This window comes from Rosa rugosa, chromosome 7 (genome assembly GCF_958449725.1).
Source record: "Rosa rugosa chromosome 7, drRosRugo1.1, whole genome shotgun sequence".
Classification (NCBI taxonomy): Eukaryota; Viridiplantae; Streptophyta; class Magnoliopsida; order Rosales; family Rosaceae; genus Rosa; species Rosa rugosa.
Genome location: NC_084826.1, coordinates 27,000,710 through 27,024,840, shown reverse-complemented (window position 1 = coordinate 27,024,840; position 24,131 = coordinate 27,000,710). Strand labels below are relative to the sequence as shown.

The following is a 24,131-nucleotide window of genomic DNA, read 5'->3' as shown; positions in this document are numbered from 1 at the left end:
CTGGCGGTGCACAGTACGGCGGAAAAAAGCCGGCGGAACTCGGAGCTCAGCAGAGGTATAGGAGCTAGATACATGTGTGGCGGAGGTTTCGCCGCTAGCGTCTCCTAGCGGTGTACAGTGTGGCGGAGGAATTGCTAGCGGAAGAACCTTGCTGGCGGAGGATGGAACGAAGGAGGGTAGCCAACGGTGCTTTGTCCTTGGCCGGCGGAGGTTTGCCGCTGGTGACCATTGAAGCATGGCCATGGGTGCCCAGAGAAATCTTTTGGGTGTCCAGAGCAATTTGGCACCTGCAATCAAAAATTTTTTTTTTTTTTTTTTTTTTTTTTGAGTGGTTCAGTGTTAACCACTTTGGGCTGGCGTTGACCGGAGTTGGCCAGCGTTGACTGTTTGAGTTGGGCGTTGACTGACTCCGCCGGGCGTTGACCGGCCCCGTTGGGAGTTGACCGAGCTTTGATCGGCCCCAATGGAACAAGTTACCGCTAAGGATTTCAATTGTACAACTCAAAGAAAGAAATTATTTTGAGCTTGGTTAAGATGACTTAACTCAATGGTAATTGACGAAGCCTTTGTGTGTCGGCTTCCCACAGACGGCGCCAAATGTTAATGTTAGAATCCGTGGGGACTCTAGTTAACTATAAGTAAGAGAGATAGAGAGAGAGAGAGAGTTGACACGAGATGTATAGTGGTTCGCCTCCGCATGAGCGGGAGACTACGTCCACTTGAATGTTGTACTAGTGTGTCGAGCCTTGCGGCCCAACGAGATTACAAGAGATGTAATGAATGAATGAATGGTGTTTGAGTGGGAGGAGAGTTCCTTTTATAAGTCAAGGAAGCCATCTCCTCTACTTGTTCTTCGATGTGGGACAAGCAACAACTATTCTAGTGTGGAAATGCCTAGTTTGTGGAGGCAACTTTGCAAGGGCGGGAAGGTGGCTTCCCGGTGGCGGATTTGCGATTTCCGGATACCGTAGCGTAGCTTGAACATAGGGCTACACGATGCATTTCTCGGTTGGGCCTTGCCATGTCTTGTGGATGTCCCAAAGAGGGTGTTAATTATGCTTGGTGAGATAGCAAATACTCCATATTGTTGGAGGTATGTACAGGACGAGTACGAGTGCAGTAGCAGAACTAGACGAGTACGAGTGTACGTAGTAGCAGGATTAGATGATGACGAGTGTAGTAGCAAAACACGAGTACAAGTGTAGTAGCAGAACTGGACAAGTATGAGCGCAGCGAGGCAGTAGCAGGATTGGACAAGTGCAGTAGCAGGATTTGAATAACAAAGAGTTTTGAGTTAAATAAAATAATTAATATTTAATTATCCATGCATGAAGGTTAGAATTGTAAATGTTTTGTTGACACATGGCAACAAAATAACAACTTGTCCTTATGTGTAAAATTTTGTCCTTATAAACTCTAAATTAACTTCTACGGATGTATTTATGAATTCATCTTTTGTCAAGGGCTTATGTGTGGTTTGCTATTTCTTTTTTGGGTTTGTCTGAGTTTGCAAAGTTGCTGGAGTTTTTGCTAGTTTCAGAGGAGGAAGAAGGAGCAGAAGAGGAGAGAGAGAGATTATATATATATATATACACAGATCCTATCCAGAGCGGAGCTCCGCTTTGAAATTAACGTGTGAAGTTCGAGTTTTAGGTCACTTTTCGGTCGCACATCCACATCCACATCTCGATCGTTCAGTTTTTAGGTACTAGTGTATAGATAATCTCTGCAAATTTTCAACCAAAATGATGATCGTTAAGGCATTGATAACTGCCTTAAAGCTAGTACGGTTCAGGTTAACAGATTTAGTCCGTCCATTGGTTTAAGCGAGTTAGATACCTTAACGATCATCAATTTGGCTGAAAATTTGCAGAGATGATCTATACACTAGTACCTAAAAACTAAACGGTCAAGATGTGGATATGCGACAAAAAAGTGACCCAAAACTCGAACTTCACACGTTAATTTCAAAGCGGAGCTCCGCTCTAGATAAAATCTGTATATATATATATATATATATATATATATATATATATAATCTTTGAAAGGATGGATTTACCCTTACAAATTTGTCGGAAAACATACAAACTAATGGAGTATGTAATAGTATGTATTAATTTTGGGTCGGGTTTAGAATGCCATGTATCAATTTGAATTCTTTAAAACTTAATGTACAGAACTTCTGAGTGAGCCATTTATCGGGTACTATTCTTAACATTTTTCCTGAATTAATGGTAAAAACTCTTGCTTCTGCATCAGGTGGTTCAGAGGTATCTAGTATTTGGGCAGCTACTGATAAGGCAACTAGAGAGGCTAGGCCGTGGTCACCTCCTCCAATTGGGTGGGTGAAGGCTAACCTGCTAGATGAGGCTTTTGATCAGCATACTAATTATGGAGGCCTTGGAGTGATAATTTGTGACTCTTCAGGTTTAATTGTGGGAGGTTGTTGCAGGAAAATCTAATGTCACAACCCCTGCTATGGTATAAACGTTTGCTTCTAGATTGGCTTGTTAGTTTGCTGTGAGTAGTAGCTTGGCTCCAATTATTTTTGAGTCTGATTGCCAAAAATTGGTTAAGGATATCATGTCCGATGAGGAGGATGCTTCTGGGTATGTGAGGATTGTGGAAGATATTTCTTTTTTCCAAGCTTCTTTACCGAGTTCTTACTTTACTCATGTTTTTAGAGAGTCTAATTCAGCTGCGCATATGTTAGCTAAGTTAGCTCTTAATTCTAGTCTAGATTTATCTTGGAGTGGTCAGATTCCCTCTAGTATCAGCAACTATATTGCTAACCATTGTATGAATTGATTTTATTTATAAAAGTTTGACGTATTTCCCCTAAAAAAAAAAAAAAAACTTATGAGGTAATTGATTTTTGTTAATTAAGAGCTCAAATAATAGCAATTGTCGAAGAGACGAGACTAAACGTATGCCGAATATTTAGTAGGTATTCATTTCAACTTTTTATTTTTTTAACTCATTGAATTTGGACCGAGTTCGGTCTGAAAATTTAGATGGACTCCTAATAGAATTTGGGCCTATTGCCCTATTGTCTGATCCAAGTCATATCCAAAAAAAAAAAAAAAAAAACACTTTTATAAAGCTAGCATTCATGATTTACTGGGATTTGTACAGTGTAATACCACCTCATCCGTTATTTAATTCAAAAAAAAAAAAAAAGTTGGCTCTATTGTTCAGACTGCTGTGAACAATATTATTGTTCATGCATTAGTTTATGACAAGATTTTTTTTTTTTTTTTTTTGGTTAATGAATAAACTTCATTAGGGGACATGCCCAGTGGCCCAGCAAAGCTTAATAGGCCAGTAGAGGTACAATCAAAGGAAGAGAGTTAATTTCCAACTAGGTCCAATCCAGGTACTAGTAAAAGGAAACGAACTAACAGACAGAAAAAAAGAAACAGCAAAAGCAAAAGCACAGGAGCACCCTCCGGTCACCCCTCCGCCATGGGTGGGCATGGCAGTCCATCATTCCGTAGAACCAAGGTTAGGGAAGGTGGTGGCTGATTAGCCCATCTCAGAGGACCCACGGACCCATTGGCAAGCGTAGCTGCAGTGTGGGCAGCCAGGTTCGCTTCTCGTGGAATCCAATCCCATTTGTAATCATCAAAGCTCTCGGCTTTTCTTCGAATTTGCTTCAAAATTGGGTATGTTCTCCAATTTTTCTCCCGACCCATTCCTCTCATATTAGTAATAATTTCTTTTGCATCTGATTCTACATGAACCATCTTCAGATTGTTGGATACAGCAAGAGAAACTCCAAGGAGGACTGCAAAAGCTTCAGCCTTGGCTGCAGATCCACAAGTGGCAGAGGAGGCAGAGCCACTATGGAAATCACCAGCTGAATTCCGGATTATAGCCCCCAATCGAGCTGAATTAGGAGGATTCCATGCTGCATCGCAATTTACTTTGAAGTAGCCAGGCGGGGGGGGGGGGGGGGGGGGGGGGGGGGGTAACCCAAATTGGGCGAAGTTGTGGAATATGCGGGTTGTTGGGGAAGTGAGGAGTATCCTCATGCTCAGGTCGTGGAATTGATGTGGGAGCTCGGAACTCCGAAATCAAATTCGCAGCAGAGGGGATAGTGAAGTGGGGGGATACCGATTTATGCTGGTACACAAGTTGCCATCGGGCTTTCCATATCGCCCAACATATGAAGCTCACCAAGGTAAGAGCTCTATCTCCATCACAACTCCTTTTTTGAAATCCTGCCATCTTTAGAATCCAAACATCTATGGTAGTGAAACTTTGTTTGTCAATGCTTAAACCAAGAGATGAGCCAAACCAAACTCCCTCTACCCAAGGACAAAGGAAGAAGAGATGCTCGAAAGTTTCCTCAGCTTCTCCACATATGGGACAAATTGGAGAAGAAGAAATTCTTCTTCTATGTAGGTTAAACATAGTTGGGGCAGCCCCAGTCAGAACTCTCCACAGGAAAAGTTTGATCTTAGGTAGTGTTTTGATTTTCCAGAGACACTTCCAGACCCTTGGGTCACATCTGTGGGAGGAGCAACTGTAGGGAATAGAAGGTAAGAATTTTTTTTTATGTAACCAGTGGTACCCAGTTTTGACAGAGTAGCATCCATTCCTGTTCCATGGCCATACCAGCCGATCCTGTTCCCCATTTAAACCAATAGGGATGCTCAAAATACAATTCAGTACATCAGGTTGTATCAAGTGTGAAATGCTCTCCAGTGCCCACGAATTAGTCTCCCAATTAATAAGTGAGTGCACATGGGTAGGGACATTGGGGGGCCTGCAGATAGGCCTAATCATTCCACTGTGTGGAGGGGGCACCCAATTATCAACCCATATCCTGATGTTAGAGCCAGAGATGACTTGCCAACAACTCCCCTGTAGAATAATGTCTCTAGCTTCCAATAAACTAGACCAACACCAGGAAGCCCTGTAGCCTTTAACTGCTTCAAAGAAGCTACAGTTAGGAAAATATCTTGCTTTTAAAACCTGTGCCCAGATGGAGTGGGGCTCTTGGATTAGACGCCAGCACTGCTTGGCAAGGAGGGCTAGATTAAAGTGATGCAGGTCCCTGAAACCCATTCCCCCTTCCGATTTAGGGGTCCCCAGAAAATCCCAACTCTTCCAATGAATATTGTTTCCATGTTGGGTTTTTCCCCACCAGAAATTTCCCAGTGCAGAGTTGACTTCATTGCAAACCTTCTTTGGTAGAAGGAAGCAGCTCATTGGATATGCAGGAATTGCTAGGTCCACAGATTTAAGAAGAACCTCCCTTCCCGCAAGAGATAAGGAGTTTTGTTTCCACCCTTCCAGTTTCCTACTCACTCTTTCCAAAATATAGTTCAGAGCCGCTTTCTTGGACTTTCCCCACACTGTAGGCATCCCCAGATATACCCCCGGATTATCCACTTTCACAAATCCAAGTAAGGCACACATCAACCGTAACATTTGAGAAGGGGTGTTGGGGGAGAAGTATACACTAGACTTCTCATTGTTGATAACCTGCCCAGAAGCTAGACAATACTCCCGGAGAATAATCAGAAGCTGCCAACAATTAGATAGAGTGGCTTTAAGGAAAAAAAGAGCATCATCAGCAAAGAATAGGTGAGAGAGAGTGGGGCCAGCTCTACTCAACCTAATTCCCAAGAGAGAGTTGTCCCTAACTGCTCTAGTCAACTTAAGGGAAAGTACCTCACTCACCAACAGAAACAGATAGGGAGAAAGGGGGTCTCCCTGTCGTAGGCCTCTTGTAGGACTGAAAAACTTCCCTGGTTTTCCATTAAGCACTATAGAGAACGAGACAGTTGTAACACACGCCATTATAAGGTTAATCCAAATCCGATTAAATCCAAACCGAGAGAGGGTAGCTTCCAAAAAATCCCACTCAACTCTGTCGTAGGCTTTATTCATATCCAATTTCAGTCCCAGCTCGTGATTCCCACCCTCTCTCTTTAGCTTGAGGTAATGGTAAGATTCATGAGCCAGTAGAATGTTATCCTGGATAAGCCTATCAGGGACAAAAGCATTCTGATTTGGGGAGATCAGAGAAGGCAGAAGTAGCTTCAATCGGTTTGCCAGAATCTTTGAGAGAATTTTGTAAGAGTTGTTACACAAACTGATAGGTCTGAAATGTGAGGTCCGTTCCGGGTTGGGGACCTTGGGAATTAGAACAATATGGGTTCTGTTAAGGTCAAATAACCAAACCTGTCCATCTCTGAAGTCTCTCGCTGTTTCCCACACAATGCCATGGACAATCCTCCAATATTTGTGGTAAAATAAACCGGGAAAACCATCCGGTCCTGGTGCCTTTAGCGCTCCAAGTTGGTGGGTAGCCTCCATCACCTCCTCCAAGGAGATCGGAGCAATGAGGTCTTGATTCCACTCATTCGAGATCAAAGGGGACATTCCCATAAACACTTCGCCCCACTGGCGTTCCCCTATGCTGGTGAAAAGCATTTTAAACTGGGCTTCAAATTCCAATCTGATTAAATTCTCTCCCACAATCCAATCCCCCTCCACATTTTGGATTTTTAAAATTCTGTTCTTTTGTCTTCTGTGAACAGTGGAAAGATGGAAGAATCTGGAGTTTGAGTCTCCTGATTTAAGCCAACTCACTCGAGAGCGTTGTTGCCAGTATTTTTCTTCTCGAACCCAGAGATTTGCCAAAGTCGAAGAAAGTTCTTGTTGGCGAGCCGTGCTGTTAAAGGGGCAGTGGGTTTGAAGATCTTCCAACTCTACTAAACATCTTTTAATCTCTTCCTTGTTACACTTGGGGAACTTGTTTTTGCTCCAATTTTTCAGACGGTCCCTACAACTGTCTAGATTGGAGTTCCAGTTAGATAAACTAGATAAACCAGGTCTTTCTATCCAGCAATTCTGTATTAGGGGCTCAGTTTCTTTATCTTCAGCCCAGGATGCCTCAAACCGGAAGGTGGGTCTGCTTCTTCGAGAAGATGGGTTTGTGCGCAGCAAAATTGGGTTGTGGTCGGACCCAATGCGGGCAAGGTGAGTGAGAGAGGTGTCAGGCCAGGTTAGAAGCCATTGGTCATCAACTAGAGCCCTATCCAACCTCTCCTGTAATACTATAACATTCCCCTCGGATCTTGCCTAGGTGAACTTTTGCCCGTTGAAGCCAATATCAAGGAGAGAGTTAGAATTAGTAAAATTTCTGAGGTCTGTTGGAACTCAAGGGAACCCCACCTTCCATCTCGAATTGATAGAGCATCTCATTTAAGTCCCCAATAACCAGCCAAGGGGATTGCGCTCCTCTACCATTGGTTATCCAGAAATTCCAGAAATTCTCCTTATCTGTCGCATAGGGTGGCCCATACATCCAAGTCACCCTGATCTTGCCACTTATACCCGGTAAGGTAATGAGAGTATCAATAAACCACTTAGAAAAATCAACAATATCACTGAAAATTCTGACCTCCACCAAAGCGATAACCCGCCTGCTAGGTTGACCGGTTCAACACTAAAGCTCATAGAAAAGCCCATTTGGTCACGTATTTTTTCAACATAATCGTTTTTCTGGTGTGTCTCTGAAAGGAAAATAAAACTTGTAAAGTGGGAGTGGGTAATCTCTAGTAAAGTTTGTACTGTCAAAGACTTCCCCAAGCCTTGACAGTTCCAGGAGAGGCAATTCATGGAGCCCGTGCAGCTGTCTTCGACCAGCCGCCACAACCCTGGAGGTGGGTTAAATCCTCCATACCTATCAACTTCCTTCTAGTTGTTCAGCCTCAACGTTCAAAGGCCTATCAGTCCACTCCTGGGAACTCGAGTTCAGACTATCTGTTGGGGTAAGATCATTCGCACTAGCTCTCCCTTTACCCCTTCCACCTCTACTTCCTCTACCTTTGCCCCTAGACCGACCTGCACCTGCAGACAGTCAGAGACTAGGACTAATTGGGATTTTGGATTTTTTTGTGCTGGCAGTCAGTTCCCCATCTGTTTTTGATTTTGCTTGTCTTTTTCGTTTTGCAGGGAGATTGGTCACCAAGTTTTCCTCTGACACAGGGTCATTAGGTAACTCCACCAAAGAGACGGCACTGGGTTGTGCTTGGCTAGGCCCATCACCCACATCAGAGCACAAAGGGGTGGGAAAAAAATAATTATCTTTAAGGAAGTCTTCTTTGCTTTTGAAAGCCCACGGTGGAATGCACTTTGGGTCAGCCCACCTACCAGCGTTGAGGTTAAGGCCCCCCAGCGCCCTAGTCACACTGCCATTACGATACATTGAACCATGGGCGTCAGGATCCCACATGCTTGGCCCCTGATTCGAGTATCTTGGTATCTGTATCAGTGCTGAGGAAGACATGACAGCAACAGATGGTACAGGTGAGTAGGACCCATCCTTTTCACCCAGCTCAGTTGCAGGTCGCGTTGAGCAGTCACCATCAACCCGGATCACTCCCCTAGAATTTGAAATTTGATTCCCTCCTCCGTTTTTGCTTCCCCGCTGAAATATTCCGGCCACCGGTGCGTATGGGAACTCTAACGGATAAGTGTTCTGTGTGTACACCGGTTTCATCGGAGGATCCGCCACCAGTGAGAGGTCATAGACTACACCCATCTTGACAAGGATCGGGTGCATTTGAAATCTGCAGGAGGTGTTCATATGCCCCAATCTGCCACAGTTGAAACAGAAACACTTAAGATTCTCATATTTGATTTTCACCTTAGTTGAAGGTACATTTGGCCGGGGCAGCTGGATGAAGGTTGCCAGAGGTTTCCTGGTATCGAAGTCAATTCTCAATCTCAGAAAACCCATATTCCCAGCAGCTCGGGGATCCTCCACTTCGACTACAGACCCCAGGATATTTCCCAGCTTCCGGGCATTATTGGCATTGATCTGGTCTTTTGGTACTCCATGGGCTTGGATCCAGAAGATGGCTCGATGAGTTACAAGATCATCAATGGAATGGTGTGGTGGCCAGTGTCTCACAGTAAAACAGTAGCCTTTTACGTTCCATGGGCTCTCCTCCAGTAGCCGATCAGCTAGTTTCTCAGATCCAACTGTAAGGCTGTACGTATTTTTCTTGACCCTGATTATGCGAATCTGGCCAAGAGTTTTCCAGATGCCCATGAGAGCTGCTTTTATGCCTCCCAAGCCGGGCTCTTCGTCAGCAGTAAGGGTACCCACCAGGTCAATACCATGTTCAAGATCAAGCATGTCAGCACTATTCTCAAAATTGACCGACATAGCCTCAATAATTCCTTCATCCTCGAATGGGACCTCATTTTCCACAGTAGTCTGTTCAGCCATGAAGGAAATTGAGGAAGAAAGTAGTTTTACTAACCCACCACCGAAAGAGACAGAAGCTCTTGAGGAGTAAATACAAAACAGTAAGAGACAGAAGCTCAAATACAGAACAGTAAGAGACAGAAGCTCTTAAGGTATCCTACACAGAGGAGTAAGCACAGAACCTCAACCAAGTAGATGAGGGAGTAAAGGTAGCAACAGCAGGCAGAGAACCAGTCAAAAGTAACAGGTCAAAACAGTTGGTCGGATACTAGGAAATAGAAAAGCATTTATATTGTAGCACAGGGACAAGAATCTCACTCTTTTGTTGGTTCTCTCCAGAGAAAGGAGGATCCAAAGCGCAGAGGAGATTGCTCCCATCTCGTTCATAAGATGGGCTCATCCCTTTTGTACAATACAAGGCTCTTGTCCTACCTAGATCAGAGTGTACCTTTGCACAAGCTTGACTAACAACGCAGAGGAGATTGCGTTCGTTTTTCACTTTTTTTATGACAAGATATTAGTCCCTCTTCCATATATAAAACGAAACTTTGAAGAGCTTTGGGACAGATTATTGATGGTTACAAACTTACAATTGAAAGCATTGAAACAGAGCTAATTAAACACAATCAAGGAAGAAGAATAACAAAATTCATGTGTCTCAAAATCCTATTAGATTCTGTATCGTGCTTCTTATTTTTCTTCTTCCACTTGTTTTCTTTATTTTGCGGGAATTCTCACAGATGAGTAGTTTAGCATCTGAGCTTCGATATTCACAATGGTTGTAGCAATACTTGAAGTCCATGTTGTGGCCGAAGTGTGATTTTGTGAGTAGGGGAGTGGATATAAGCCGGGGAGAGAGTGAAGGAGTAGCGTTGTAGAATCATCGACAAGGCAATCTTAGCTTCAGTGGTTGCAAAGTTCATGCCCACACAAGTTCGAGGTCCCAGTCCAAACGGCACAAAAGCACCTACATGGTTAATAGTAGCTTTTGCAACCCCCCCTGAGAATCTCTCAGGCTTGAAAAGATGCACATCTGGTCCCCAAAATTGAGGTTCATGGTGCGGTGCTAGAACTGAGACGAGCAGATCAACATTAGCAGGGACAATGAGCTTTCCTAGTCTAACTTCCCTTCCAGTGTTCCGTGGAATAGCAACAATAGGAGGATATAACCTTAGAGTCTCATTGAGGATCATACTCATCTGCATTGCACAAGATAGAGAACAAATTACGATTCAAACATGGATGAAAATTTTCACCACTTACACAAGCAAGTAATAACCAGTTCTTCTAGATTTTCTTACAGTTTTAAGTTTGGAAATGCCATCTGGATTTGGATTCTGTTTTCCAAATAATTGTAGGACCTCCTTTCTTGCTTCCTCTTGCCAATCTGTATGAACTGCTAGGAGAAAAACAGTCCAAGCAATCAATGTATTAGTGGTTTCTTGTCCAGCAAAGTAAAATGTCTTGCAATCGTCAACTAAATCATCCACCGAGATCCTTTGGTTCTGATTGGCATCATGATGAGCCTTTAAAAGTGATCCAAGAAAATCACTCCCAAAGCTATCTTCTTCTCCACTAGTTGCCTTCCGTTCTCTTTTCTTAACAAGCTCTATTATGGAGTCACGTATTCCTTTCTCGAGTTTCTCTGATTCGATTTCATCACTGGTGTCAAAAAACTTGCTGCAATATTGAATCAAACACTAAACATAAGAACAAGAGCAATCATCCCAGAAACTTGCTGTGAATATTTATCTGCTAAAATAAGATGGAAAACAATGAAAGAAAAATAAAGAAGATTATCTCTCTATATGACAGGCCTAATTTGTCAGCAGGTATTGGATCAACCATAAAAGGACATGAAATAGAGTATATATTGATGGATTAAATATTCGTTACTCCTCATACTTTTGCATGAAAAACAGTTTAGTCATATTCTTTCTAATTCTCACACAACAAGTCCTAAAATGACTATTATACCCCTCACTTTTCTCTCTCTCTCTCTCTCTCTCTCTCTCTCTCTCTCTCTCTCTCTCTCTCTCTATATATATATATATATATATATATATATATATATATATATATAGTGTGTGTGTGTGTGTGTGTGTGTATATATCCAAGGTTCTAAAAAACGATAGGCGCTAGTCGGGCGGTGCCTCGAGGACTAGCGCCTAGGGGCCTAGGCGGTTTTTATTTTTTAAATTTTTTTAATTATTTTATGACATATAATTATATAAATAAAAATATCTAAAGTCTAACAACTAATTATAAATTTAAAAATAGTCAAAATATAGAATAAAATTAAGAATTTAGCAATCACACGTTTGTTATATGAAATATATTCTTTTATTTAGATTGAGTTTGTTATATCAGTAGACTATTTTAGTTGGTGTGTTGTATGACTAGTTGACGTACTAGACTATTTTAGTGGGTGTATGATTGCTACACGTCTGCAAACTGCATGTATATCCTTTTTATAATATTAGCAAATGAAACCTCATTTGCTGGGTTTCAATTTCTCTCTCTCTTCGTTAACCAAAAAAAAAAAATTCTCTCTCTCTTCTCTTCCTTCGCCTCACTGCATCTCCTGCTTACAGTCCCACATCTGAGCGGCCTCACTATATATATATATATATATATATATATATATATATAGTGTGTGTGTGTGTATATAGAGAGAGAGAGGCAGAAAAAATAAAAAATAAAAAGGGAGAAAAATAAAAAAAAATAAAAAGTGAGGGGTATAATAGTCATTTTAGGATATGTTGTGTAAGAATTAGAAAGAATAAGGACTAAACTGTTTTTCATGCAAAAGTATGAGGAGTGACGAATATTTAGTCTTATATTGATTATATTCCATTACTCCATGAACATTCAATGAGAGATTCAACAAGTAAAAGAAAGATATCCATGAACCAATCCACTGATCATTTGCATAGCATAATATAAAATGTCATTAATTCATTGATAGTTAAAAAGAGGTTCAATAGCTAAAGAACGACTGATTCTTGCTAGGTTTCTGCCACTCTTCAACTCGAATGAACATGGAAATAAATGGCTATTCCTGTGACTCCCAATTCGAGAATTAGTAAAAGGAGGTTACCTGAAACCTGGAACCTTGATTTTGAGAGAATTTTTGAATAATAACAAGGTCAACTCCATCAACATTTCAAAAATGTGCTGTCCTTCTAAGTAGCTGCTGCCAAATGCTGTTCTGGAAATCACATCTGAAGTGAATAACCTAAATTCTTCAAACACCTCAATCTCTTTTCCTTCATGACTTCTCCACCTTTCAAGCATTATCTCAGTACCAGCTATCATATCTGGAATCATAGTCTAGTTGAACAATACCATCATGCTATTATCAGAATTTACCTTCCTAAATAATTGTTACAAATATCAAGCAAGAATTTCCATTAACTGATAATAAGAACTTACTTTTAAGCTCTCTCCATGGAAGGCATGGTTGGAAATCTTTCGCAATTTCACCCACTTTTCTGCTTCAGCTGTTACAAGGCCATATCCTAATAGCTTCTTTGCAAAGTCTTCAGGCGGTTTTTTCGGATAAGCTCCATCTTTGTTGTTCAGTATCTGTTTGCATAACTCAGGTTCTCGAATGACCAACTGAGCTCGGGAACCGAGCCATTGGAGATAATTCTTCCCTGTTGACAAAGATGACCAAAATTAATCTTGTAACTAAAGTTCAAAAGCCCAGAGTTCATCAAGAGCTTTCAGTACCATATATATTGCTCCATGAGTCAACATGAGGCTCAACATAAGCAAATATGTTGTGTGATAAACCTAAGGGTCTGTTCCTGGCTTCCTTGTGCATGTTGGAGATTTCTTTCGTGTTTCCATGGATAAGTCTGTAAGGAGGACCTCTGATTCCCTGTGAAGCCATCAATTTCTGTATGCGATTCGGGGTCCACCATATTTTGTGAAAGATCTTGAAAAGCAGAGCTACAAAACAGAAAAGACACAGAAAACCTGAAATAATGACCACTGGGCCTCCTGAAGACCTCATTGTTCTCTCTCTCTTTCTCTGATTATTTGCTGGACGTACTGAACTACCAGTATCCCACAATACATATATATATACAACTTTTAAGGTTATCTTGCTCTGCATTGTTTAACACAAAAAGCCACGCCAATTTTGACCTTACAAGCGTGTAGACTTCTATTTGTGACTCAGTCTTCTCAGACGTAGTGCAACAGAAATAATACTACTGACAAAATTGATTTCTATTAATTAAGAGGCCAATTGTTACCATTTGGGTCTACGTAAAATCTAGAAAAACAGAGGACTAGTTCCGTTGTTAGTTTTTTATGCTTTTTTTTTTTTTTTTTTTTTTTGAAAATGAATTGATTGCATTAGTAATCAAGCCATGAAAACATGCCAGACATAAGAAAATCCGGAAGAGACCTAGATAACCTATCTAAGCCAAACTAAACTCATCAAAGTCTAAAGAGACGCTCGCATGGCGCAAGCCTAACTAAGCAAGGACAACCTCGCTCCCTAAGGAAAAATCATTCATCTAGTCTAATTTGCCGGCACTCAATTGTGGTACAAATACCAACTAGAAACATCTTAGTAAAGCTTATAGAGGTTACCCCTACCTAAACAAGACTTGCATCCAAATGTCTAATAATAGGAATTAAAAACATAGCAGCTAACAACCTCAGCAACTCGTTGGTCTTCTTGTTGTTCTTGATAGTCTGCTCACTCGAATGGAGCCCAGGCCCAAAGGCCTCAGCCCAGATCCGAGTTACTGAAACAAAAGCCCAAACACATTGCCAGGTTATCGCCGTCGCCGCCGACATCAGAGTTTCCGGCGGTCGACCTTTCCACCACACCATCTCTCGTCAATCAACAAAACACCAGAACCAGTTCGTCAAAATCCAGCAACAGTCCAAACCGGAGCTGCACCGGCGATCAAAACACCACCAGCAAAAAAACCCAAACCCAGCATCAATTTGTATTTGGTGCCCGATCTGGTAAGCCTCAGCTATTCCTCACCCTCGACCTGCAACGCCGCTGACCTACCCCGGCGACCCTTGGTCACGTCTGCCTCCTCGCGCTCGACAGAGTAGCGATTGCTCCACCAGTCGCCTCTGGGTCACTCAAACCCGACCTCGTAGCTAATCCCTCCGTCCAAGATCTACTCCGCCTCAACTTGGCCTGTTTCGATCCGCTGCCGTCGCCCAAACTCAACGCTGCACCACGACGAGGATCTTGCCGGATCTGATGTGGCCGCGCCGCGTTCTGCTCAAAACCCTAGAGAAAGGGTTCTGCTATATAATTTTGGAAGTGATATCTAATACCAGTTAAACACATCAAAATTTCAACCATCAAAACTAATACCAGTTAGTTTTTGATGCTTTGTTGTATAAGATCCCTAGAGGATATTATCTTCTCTTTCATGGGGGTCAACTAGGGTACCTTGATGTATGTCATACCCTCATTTTTTTTAAATAAATTAATGTAGTAGAAACATATTGAACCGATTAACATGTTACCCACTTAAATGTTGACATGTGTCATTTTAAAAAATAAGATTTACTATATTAACAACACATTCTTTCTTGATTTTTTTTTTGAAAAGTGAATTCATTGAAACTTTAATGATTACAATCGTTTAGAATGGCATCCCAAAAAATCTTGGGATCGCAGACACAAGCCACAAATGACTTAAAGCTAGAGCTAAGCTAGAACAAACCAGAAGGTGTACTACACCAACAGGTTGTTCATGTACAATAAAATACTGCTCTGAATCACTTATAGAGAAACTAGCAAACAACTGAGGGTAAATTCCCAGCCTCCTCAAGATAATTACCAACAATGAGACCATTGCCACGACCTTGAGATTTGGAGATGAATTGAAACCATCAGAATCTGCAATCCGGGTATACAAGAGATCGATAGACCAATCAAAACTATATTCGTCCCAGCACAAGTAGCACTGTTCGCCAGGCACGCAATTGTGGTACTCACAGCAATATTATACTGAGATTTCTAATAGAATGTAGAGATGAGCAATCCGCCTGCACATAAACATGGTACACCCGAAATAATATGGATAACACAATTGATCAAGCAGATACCCAAAATACCTCCTGGGTCCCAAATCCTTGAAGAACTCAAACCCAAATGGACTCCACAATAGACCTAGAGGCAGCCCAGCCATATCACCCAGTTTTCTGATCTGGACACCCAAACGCTAGGCACCCAGACATGAGTTACCGCCATCATCATCTCCGACGTCGACCAAATAGCCGTCATCAGAAACGTTGCCGCCATCAAAGACGTCGCCGCTGTTAGACGCTTTGCCGCCATCAGAGGTTGTAGCGCCAGCAGAAGCAAATAGCCGCTCACTACGACGACCCACCACTGGATTTGCTACCCTTCAAGCCAGATCCGATTCCACCAGCCTCCTCACACACATTCTTTCTTGATATGTAATATTATTAAGAAACAAGTAATAAATAATGTCAAAATAATAAATTACACCTAGTATAACTAAAATTACGATTCATGACCACACTTATTGTCGTTATTGTAATTGAGTGGTCAAAGATGTAAATATCATAGTAGGACAACTTTTATCAAATGGATAACATTGATTATCAAATAGAGAACCTCCTTACAATACTGAGTACTTACATATTTTTTGCTCTAATATTAATTTTACCATGTTCACAACACAAATGTTGTCAGAATTGTAAAATGGTTGATAATCTTGTAAATGATTTTTGTTTTTGAAGTAGTTATTACAAATAGAACAAAAATTCCCACTTTTACATCAATTGTTGTGGGTTGTGGTAAAATGTGTAGTCATTGTAGTAATCATATCATTTCATTAATGATAAAAACATAAAGATTTATTACTCTGACAACAAATTTGTTGTCACACTTGCTAAATTCAGTAAATTGTCCACAAACTAGTACATTAGTTTAGGTGGAGTAATTACTACAAATAGAACAAAAATGACCCTTTTTACATCAATTTCCGTGGATTGTGGTAAAATGCATAATCATTGAAGTAATCATTTCATTAATGATAAAAACGTAGAGATTTACCATTATGACAACAAATTTGTTATCACACTTGTTAAATTGTCCATAAACTAGTAAATAGGTTGTAGGTGGAGTAATTACTACAATTAGAACAAAAATTATCGTTTTTACATCAATTGTTGTAGTTTGTGGTAAATTGCGTCGACTGAAAGTAATTACAACTTCGACGATAGAAATTACACAATATATTACTTAAATTACTCAACGGAGAACTTCATTACACCAATGAGAACATATGTGCTTTTAGTCAAAATATAATGGTTTACCTATATGATAACACATTGTGGTAACATTTGTAAATTAGTTCAAAAAACAGTAATAACAAGTTTTACGTGAATTAGTTACTACATCTAAAACAAAGATTATCTATTTTTACATTAATTGTTGTGGTTTTTTTTTTTGAGAAGATGAAAATTCTATTAATAACCAAACAGATTACAAAGCATTGAATCCATAGTTACGGGACCGTCAACATGAATGACTTCCATGAGCCAAAAAGGCCCAACCCCTAACCAAATTTTACGCCTATACCCGCGAGCTACAATGAGTAACAACCAAACCTGTACCGATACAACCCAGCCACCAACATTAAGATGAACTGTTTTCACTCGTTCGGACACCGAGTCCCAAAACAGCTAGACCACGTGTAAGGGTGATTCACCATCACGTTGATAACCAGAAAGCACCGACAAAAGACCAAACCATGACACAACAGAACGACCATGACACCATAACAATGGCATCGACACTACAGAGAAATACCCAAACCCAAACCCTCGCTCACAAGAGGAGGGACTTATCTTCAACAAGACGACAACTAAAAACAAACAAAGAAAAACTAAGCAACCGGAAACAAAAGACCACCAGAGAGACCCAAGAACAAAGGCTCGGTCCAAACACCACCTCCCCCAGCAAAAAGCAAGCGCAGCAGGCAACCATTCCCGCAGCTAGCGAGCCCTTTCGCCACCACGCCACCGCCCGGCAACAACACGCCGTTGCACCGCCTTGTCACGCCAGAGCCAGCCCCTACACCAGGCAGACGACCACAAAACTATCCCAGACCAAAGCGGAGACAGATCCCTTTCGAGATCTCCACTGCCTCGATCCGATCTGAATCGCCACAGCCACAACCCACGCAGGATCGATGACGCCAGAAACTACCACCGGAAAGCCGAAATTTGTCGCTGCTGCACCACTACCTCCGCCCCCGATCTGAGAAGGACAGATCGAGATCGATCCGTGCCGCCTGAAACCGGAGAAACATCCACCCTCCCTGGACCACACCGCCGCCCTGAAAGCCCACTACATCTCCAAATCATCAATCCTCTCCCGGGCCGGAACGCCGGCCTTGTGAGGCCGGGAGAGAACACACACCGTCGGGTTTTTTCTTTTTTTCCTAGGCGCGTGAGGCGCGTTCTCCTTTAGGGTTAAGAGTTTGCTTGAAGTCTATAGAAATATAATTAATTAATTACATGTTGCACGTGAATGTATGAGAATTTTTTTGGGTCATTGACTCAAAAAACCACATTAATTGTTGTGGTTGTCGTAAAATGCATGTAAAAAGAATTATATTTGGTTATGGAAAATACTAATGCTATAATTAATGGGGCCGTGACCACTTACCCAATTTCAGCTTCAAAATTGCCCACTTACTCCACCAAAAGTTTTTTAATCCAACTTACCCAATCTAACATCTATTGACATTATTACCCTCATTTTAATTAATAAATTACACATCTCTCTCTCTCTCTCTCTCTCTCTCTCTCTCCCCCCCCTCCATCCCTCTCACCGATTTCTCTCTCCAGACTCGGGTCTCTCCTCCATCCCCCTCACCGACTCGACGCCCAACCAATCCCCACCATCGACCTCTCCGATTGCCACTCTGCCATCGTCGCTCTGCCATCATCGACGCCGAACCAATCCCCACCATCGACCTCTCCGATCGCCGCTCTGCCATCGTCGACCATCTTTATCCACCCACCTGACGGCTGTCGGTAGATCCGATCTGGTGCCCAGATCAAATTCTCGGACTGCAGCGAAGGAGGAGGAGTCGGCCGCGCCTCGAAGCCTCCCCAATCGAAGCCCAACCCCATTTCCACCTCAAAGTCCTCGTCAACTTCCAAGCCTTCTCCTCAGAGAACCCAGAACCTCGATCAGAAGAGACCGGAATTGCCTGCCTCACACTCCGGTGGGTGCCCAGAGTTTTTTTTTTTTTTTGGTATACTGAGGTTTTTTTTTTTTTTTTTTTTTTTGTATATGTAATGTATTCATTTTGGTTCACTTGAGGGCAATAATATGATTATTGGAGGGTAATAATATGATTATTGGGCAAATATAATTATTAGGAGGCAATAATATGATTATTGTGAGACAATAATATGATTATTGGGAGACAATAATATGATTATAAATTGATCAATTGTGCCTGTAGTGTATTCATTTTGATTTTGGGAGTTCATACAATTCACTGGACGGCAATAATATGATTATTGGATGCAATAATATAATTTTTGGGAGGCAATAATATGATTATTGGGGGGCAATAATATGATTACTGGGGGGCAATAATATGGTTACTGGGTTTTATTAGGGACCGATCGTCGGATTCCGGTCACCGGTCGCTGGATTCCCGTCACCGGTCGCCAGATTCCCGTCACCGATCGCCGGATTCCGGTCACCGGAGTCCGCGGCCGGCCACTAGTCACCGGAGCCCGGCAAGGTATCCAACAACTTCTCTCTCTAAGTGAGAAAGAAGGAAAGGGCAAAAAAGTCCCAAAAATAAATAAAAAGAATAAAAAAAGAATTAATTGGGTAAGAGGGAAATAATCACTTAGAGTGTTTTGGGTAAATGGGGTTAAAAAACTCATGCTGGAGCAAGTGAGCAATTTTTAAGCTGAAATTGGGTAAATGATCATTTCCCCTTTTTTTTTTTTGAAATGGAAGTTGAATTCATTAGATCAACAGCAAATAGGCTGAAGTCTACCAAAACTTACATAAGAAATCCGGCAAGAAAATCCGGAGTAACCTACCTAAGCTAAAGCAAACCTTTAAAGATCACTGGGTCGCTCACATTTAAGCGAGCCTATACAAGAATGAAAAAACCTCGCCTCCTACGGAAAGAAATCATTCAACTAGCTCTCACTTGCCAATCACGCAATTGTGGTACAAGCAAGATACTAGAAACGTCATAGAAGACTCATAGAAGTTAATCCAACCTCACACAGGCTCAAACCCTAATACATTAGGGCCCCAATTGCCTTGACCCGAGCCCGAGCCCGTAGGCCCAAGCCCAAGTCCAGTCTTGTCTAGCAGAAATAAAATCAAACGGGCCCATCAGCCCAAGAATGAGCCCAGGCCCAGAGACCCAGGCCCAATCCCAAGCCAACAGAAGAGAATCCTCAGGTTGCTCCTTCACCTCCGCCGCCGTCATACTCCCCGGCGGCAAGGCCTTCGACCACAGCTCTGGTGGCCGGCCATTCCAGCAGTGCGACAACATCAGGACCTGTTGCCTCTCTGCTACTCGGTCAACAATCCTCCGGATCAAGAAAGCCGAGCCTGCACTGAGAGAAGGCCGGAAAAGTTTCTAATCAACCAGATCTCACTACCGCGCACCTACAGATCGGGAGAAACCGACCTCAAGCTACTGCAATCTGTCGATCGATCAAGCACCAGGAAGAAGCAATCTCTGCCTCCCCGAACCACTACAATCTGCTTCCTCGATGCCGGACGCCGAGACGCACCACGCTGCCCAGCCGAAGCCGATCTAGTTTGCCCTCAAATCGGAGACGATTCAATCTTCAGGCACCACCAATCCCTTTGAAGCACGATGCCCAGAGTTCCCCAGCCACGACGAGGCACCTCGCCGGTATTAACAACCAACGACAACCGGAAGTTTTCCTCTGCTGCCGCCACACACTGCTCAAAACCCTAGGGTTTTGCTAGAGTAGCTTTCATGATCATTTCCCCTTAATTAGTAATAAGGACTATTTAATTAATACTAATTCCTTGAGCCTAGATTAAAAAAAATTTCACTTTTTTGTTTTTAATAAGGAAAAAAACGTAATTGTCAATAGTGTAATTGTTAATTGATAATCAAACATTAATTGGCTAATGATAAGATTAATTAGTAATAAATACTATTTAACTAATAGTAATTGGCTAAGGACTAAACAGATTACCAAATATTAAATATTTTAGACCATCGGATATATTACTAATCCAATTGTCCAAAATATTTAACAAAATGGGTGTATGGCAAACACCTGGGTACCTAAAAAAATTCCCTCCTTCATGTATTTCTTTTTCTTTAAAGAAAAAAAATTTAAAAAAATAAAACAGAGGACTAACAAATGTTCCGAGACTTCTGGCACTTTATTGGAAACACACTCATAAGTCATAACATTCCTGAAAGTGAAAGTAAAATTTGAAAGAAGTCATCTTCATCTTTTTTATTCTTAGATCGGATATATTCCTGAACTTACCGAGCTTTCAAAAGCCCCACCAAATGTTCCAAGTCTTCTGGCAATTCATTTTTCAACACAGACTCATAAAATTCCTGAAAGTGAGAGTAAAAAAAACTCGATCCTGACATAATCTGCTTGTCATCTGTATTGACTTTTTGTTTTGTTTTATAATGTATCGTAATACAAATGCTATCCATTCACAGTGACTTTTGACTAACATACAGGATGACCCTTGACTAACATACAGGAAGAGAAGAAAGTAGTGATTTTGAGAGCCAAGTTTGTTGAAACTGAAAAAATCACAAGTCCAGAAATTATACGGTGATGGTCTTCCAAAATTAATTGAAAAAAAGTGGGAGCCCATTACAACATTGATATTCCTACAAGCTGCTGTGGAAAAGAAAAAAAGAAATACATTCAATTTCACACATGGGATAAGTGTTACAACTTTGACCAAACTCAAAACGGCAAGCAGGTGCTATTCAAAAATTATTCAAAGTCCTTTATGCTGCAGGAGCATATGGGCCAACATCAAATGCATTATTCTGTTATTTTATATTTTATTATTTAGATATTTTTAGGGTATCATTTTACATTTAATTTAGGATTTACATTTAATTAGCTTTCCATTTTAGCTTAAGTCTATATGGGTAATGTAATCGTTGTTAGATGGCTTATAGTTTATGAATAATATCAGTTTATTTTCGGCATGGATTTGTCATTCTCTACGAGTTTGCTACTCCTTATTTCTGGTGTCTGTTGAGTGACTGTTGGAGGCCTGTGTTCGATACCTCATCCCCATCACTTTAGCTTTGACAAGTTCAAATGACGTCAAGCAATATGGGATAATGTTCTGTTAGCCTTGATTCAAGTCTTGGTCAAGTTTTTGACCCATTCAAGAGATAACAAGTGATAAAGTTAAGCTTGTTATTCAAATTCAAATACAAAGTGGTTATCAGCTGTCCGGCTACACTTATCCAACCACCCTTATATAAAGGTGGCAACGGTGAAGAAAAAGATGGGAGGCGGAGGAGAAGCAGAAAAGGCTAGAGAGAGACACAGGAAGTACATCAAGAAAGAGGCGAAGCCCTGCTGCAGAACAAAGAGAAGTGTTCAGAGATTTTGATCGTGCTTCGAGGAGCCAACAAGCACCGAGGAGCCAACAAGCAGATACAAAGGTTGAGATCTCTCTGATCTACCAGTGCTACTTCCTTTGTTTTTCATGCAGGAATCTCTTTTATTCGTGTCACCATGGAGCTGTGGAGCTGTGGAGGTCCCCGGAGCGGTCGTAATCTCGTGCACGGTACGCTTTATGTATCAATGAGAGTATGACCAATCCGGTGGAATACATTGCAGCAGCGAATCCAATACACCTCCATCAAGGTTGTGTTCAGAGTGTCAGCAAACCTCCGAACCATGTGAAAACAAGGCTCCAATGCCTCTTTTCTTCCACAAAGACTCTCACTGGTTCCAAGATTCAGCAAGGTCACCGCCAAGAAGCCTCCTACCTCCTGCCTTCCTTTCCACCGCAACAAAACAAATGGCCTTGCACCACTTGCAAAACAAGCCACACAAAGAACAGACTAGCAGCCTGCAAGCAAGGAGGAAAGGAAATCAGAAACTTGAGACTAAGCTGAGGATACAGAAGCTTGTTCACTTCTCCACAAGAAATCTGGACTCACTTCCTCCACCAAATCCCAGCAAGGAAATGGCTTTTGCTATCAAAGTTCCTGCCTGCACTTGCTGTCGAAGTCCCTGCCTGCACTTGTACCTGCAGCGTTCACAAAAGGCTCCATCAGACAGTGGATTCTGAAGCATGGCAAAAAGAACTTGGTCTGGAAGGAAAAGAAGGAGAAGATGACAATCTGAAGCCAGAGGGTGCTATGCTGCAACTTTGTTCTATTTAAAGCTAGAAAGGAACAAGCAACAAGGCACTCCCAAATTCATACGACATGCAAGTCCAACACCAATGTCACTCTTCTCAGTCAAAAGAAAACAAAAGCAATATTCAAAATATAATGCAAGGCTGATAATCTACCTTGATGATTAACGTGTGGCTTGAGTTGTTACCTGCACATTAAGCCATATAATAATTAATCATGGTAGACAAGCTTTTGAAGCAACAAATAAAAGAAGAAGACAAAGTGGTGGTGTTGAAAAAAAAAAAGCAATAGAACTTTGAGCTTTGATGCATAAAGAGACAAGGCCAAAGTAATGATAATAATGTCCTCTGTGAAGAAATTTTTGGCGGTGGAAAGCTGATCAATATACAATAAACATGAAGGCAAAAACTCATATATAATTAAAAGCACAATTATCCAACTATGGTGGGCTGCATCTTTGTTCACAAATGGGAGCAAAAGACAAAAAGCAAGAGGCATTATGGGCACATAAAGAACTATAAAAAGCAACCAAGCTGTGCATTTTTCCTCATGAAGCGGTGGAAATGCAGGATTGAGCTGATCTCTAACTCACCTTTTGAGAAGCCACAATCAGTTTGTTATTCCTGCAAACAAAGAACAAGATTGTTAATTAAACACCCGAAATTCATGTGGTAGCTACAAGACAACAAAGCGCAATGAGGTAGCAATTGCTCATTCTAATACTCACCAGGTGTTCGAGAAGCACGAAATACGTAAGCCCCAGAAATGCCCAGAAATTTTAAAGAAGAGTGCTAGCAATTGAAAACAAATCAAGATCAGTTGCAAGACTTTTTTGTCTCTTCGAATCAAAGAAGCTCAAGAGCAAGAAGTCATTACCCAGTACACATCCCCAATTGAGTGGAGTGCAGATTCAAGAGGAGAACCCCTTTTATCTATACAGGGCCATCTCCGAATCAAGCTGACCGAAGTAATCTCCATCTCCAATTCAACCTCTGTCTAAGCTGATGTCCACGCCAAAGAGATTTGATGCTTATTGAATGGAGATGACGTCTTGTTTTGGGGTTCATATTCTTGAAGACATGAGCTGGGTGCAGATATAAGATTCGTGGGTGTCCAAATTAGCCTATCTTGAGAGAACGAAGGGCGACAAAAAGCCCATTTCAAATGTCAAGGCCCATTATGAAGCTCGGCACATTCGGGTGCCCAATTTAAATCAGTGGACACTCTACTAAAATCGGGTGTCCACCAAAATATGTTTTCTCGACGAGTTCAAAATACACACTCGTTGAATAAAAATTGGTGCAAAACTGAAAATCCCAAATGTTGAACTACAGTGGTTTGATCCCTTCACGGGGTATGTAGACAGTCTAGCGAACCACTAGATGCAACCGCAACTCCAAACAGAATCCCTGACTCCACCAGTCAAATTCAACCAGTCCCAAATGAATCACTGACTCCAGTCAAATTCTCCCAACACC

The 24,131-nt window shown here is 41.6% G+C and overlaps 1 protein-coding gene and 1 long non-coding RNA gene across 6 annotated transcripts; both read right to left on the bottom strand.

The window, feature by feature from the left end:
* Positions 1 to 9,756: 9,756 nt before the first annotated feature.
* LOC133719734 (cytochrome P450 CYP749A22-like) lies at positions 9,757 to 14,597 on the bottom strand. 2 transcript variants are annotated; one of them, XM_062145903.1, is made up of 6 exons: positions 13,911 to 14,597; positions 12,971 to 13,192; positions 12,671 to 12,894; positions 12,336 to 12,568; positions 10,537 to 10,915; positions 9,757 to 10,434 (listed from the first exon to the last, which is right to left on the bottom strand). In XM_062145903.1, exons 2-6 carry the CDS (start codon positions 13,131 to 13,133, stop codon positions 10,006 to 10,008), a joined length of 1,428 nt encoding a protein of 475 aa, XP_062001887.1. In that variant the 5' UTR covers positions 13,134 to 13,192; positions 13,911 to 14,597; the 3' UTR covers positions 9,757 to 10,005. The 2 variants fall into 2 exon arrangements, with proteins under 2 accessions (XP_062001887.1, XP_062001886.1); XM_062145902.1 differs by lacking the exon at positions 13,911 to 14,597 and having other exon boundaries at positions 12,971 to 13,522.
* Positions 14,598 to 21,680: 7,083 nt separating this feature from the next.
* LOC133721160 (uncharacterized) lies at positions 21,681 to 23,775 on the bottom strand. 4 transcript variants are annotated; one of them, XR_009852090.1, is made up of 5 exons: positions 23,530 to 23,775; positions 23,381 to 23,444; positions 23,246 to 23,276; positions 22,809 to 22,840; positions 21,681 to 22,541 (listed from the first exon to the last, which is right to left on the bottom strand). It is a non-coding gene; the product is annotated as an uncharacterized LOC133721160 (long non-coding RNA). The 4 variants fall into 4 exon arrangements; XR_009852087.1 differs by having other exon boundaries at positions 21,681 to 22,361; positions 22,453 to 22,541; positions 23,381 to 23,730; XR_009852088.1 differs by having other exon boundaries at positions 23,381 to 23,756.
* Between the last annotated feature and the right edge of the window lie 356 nt (positions 23,776 to 24,131).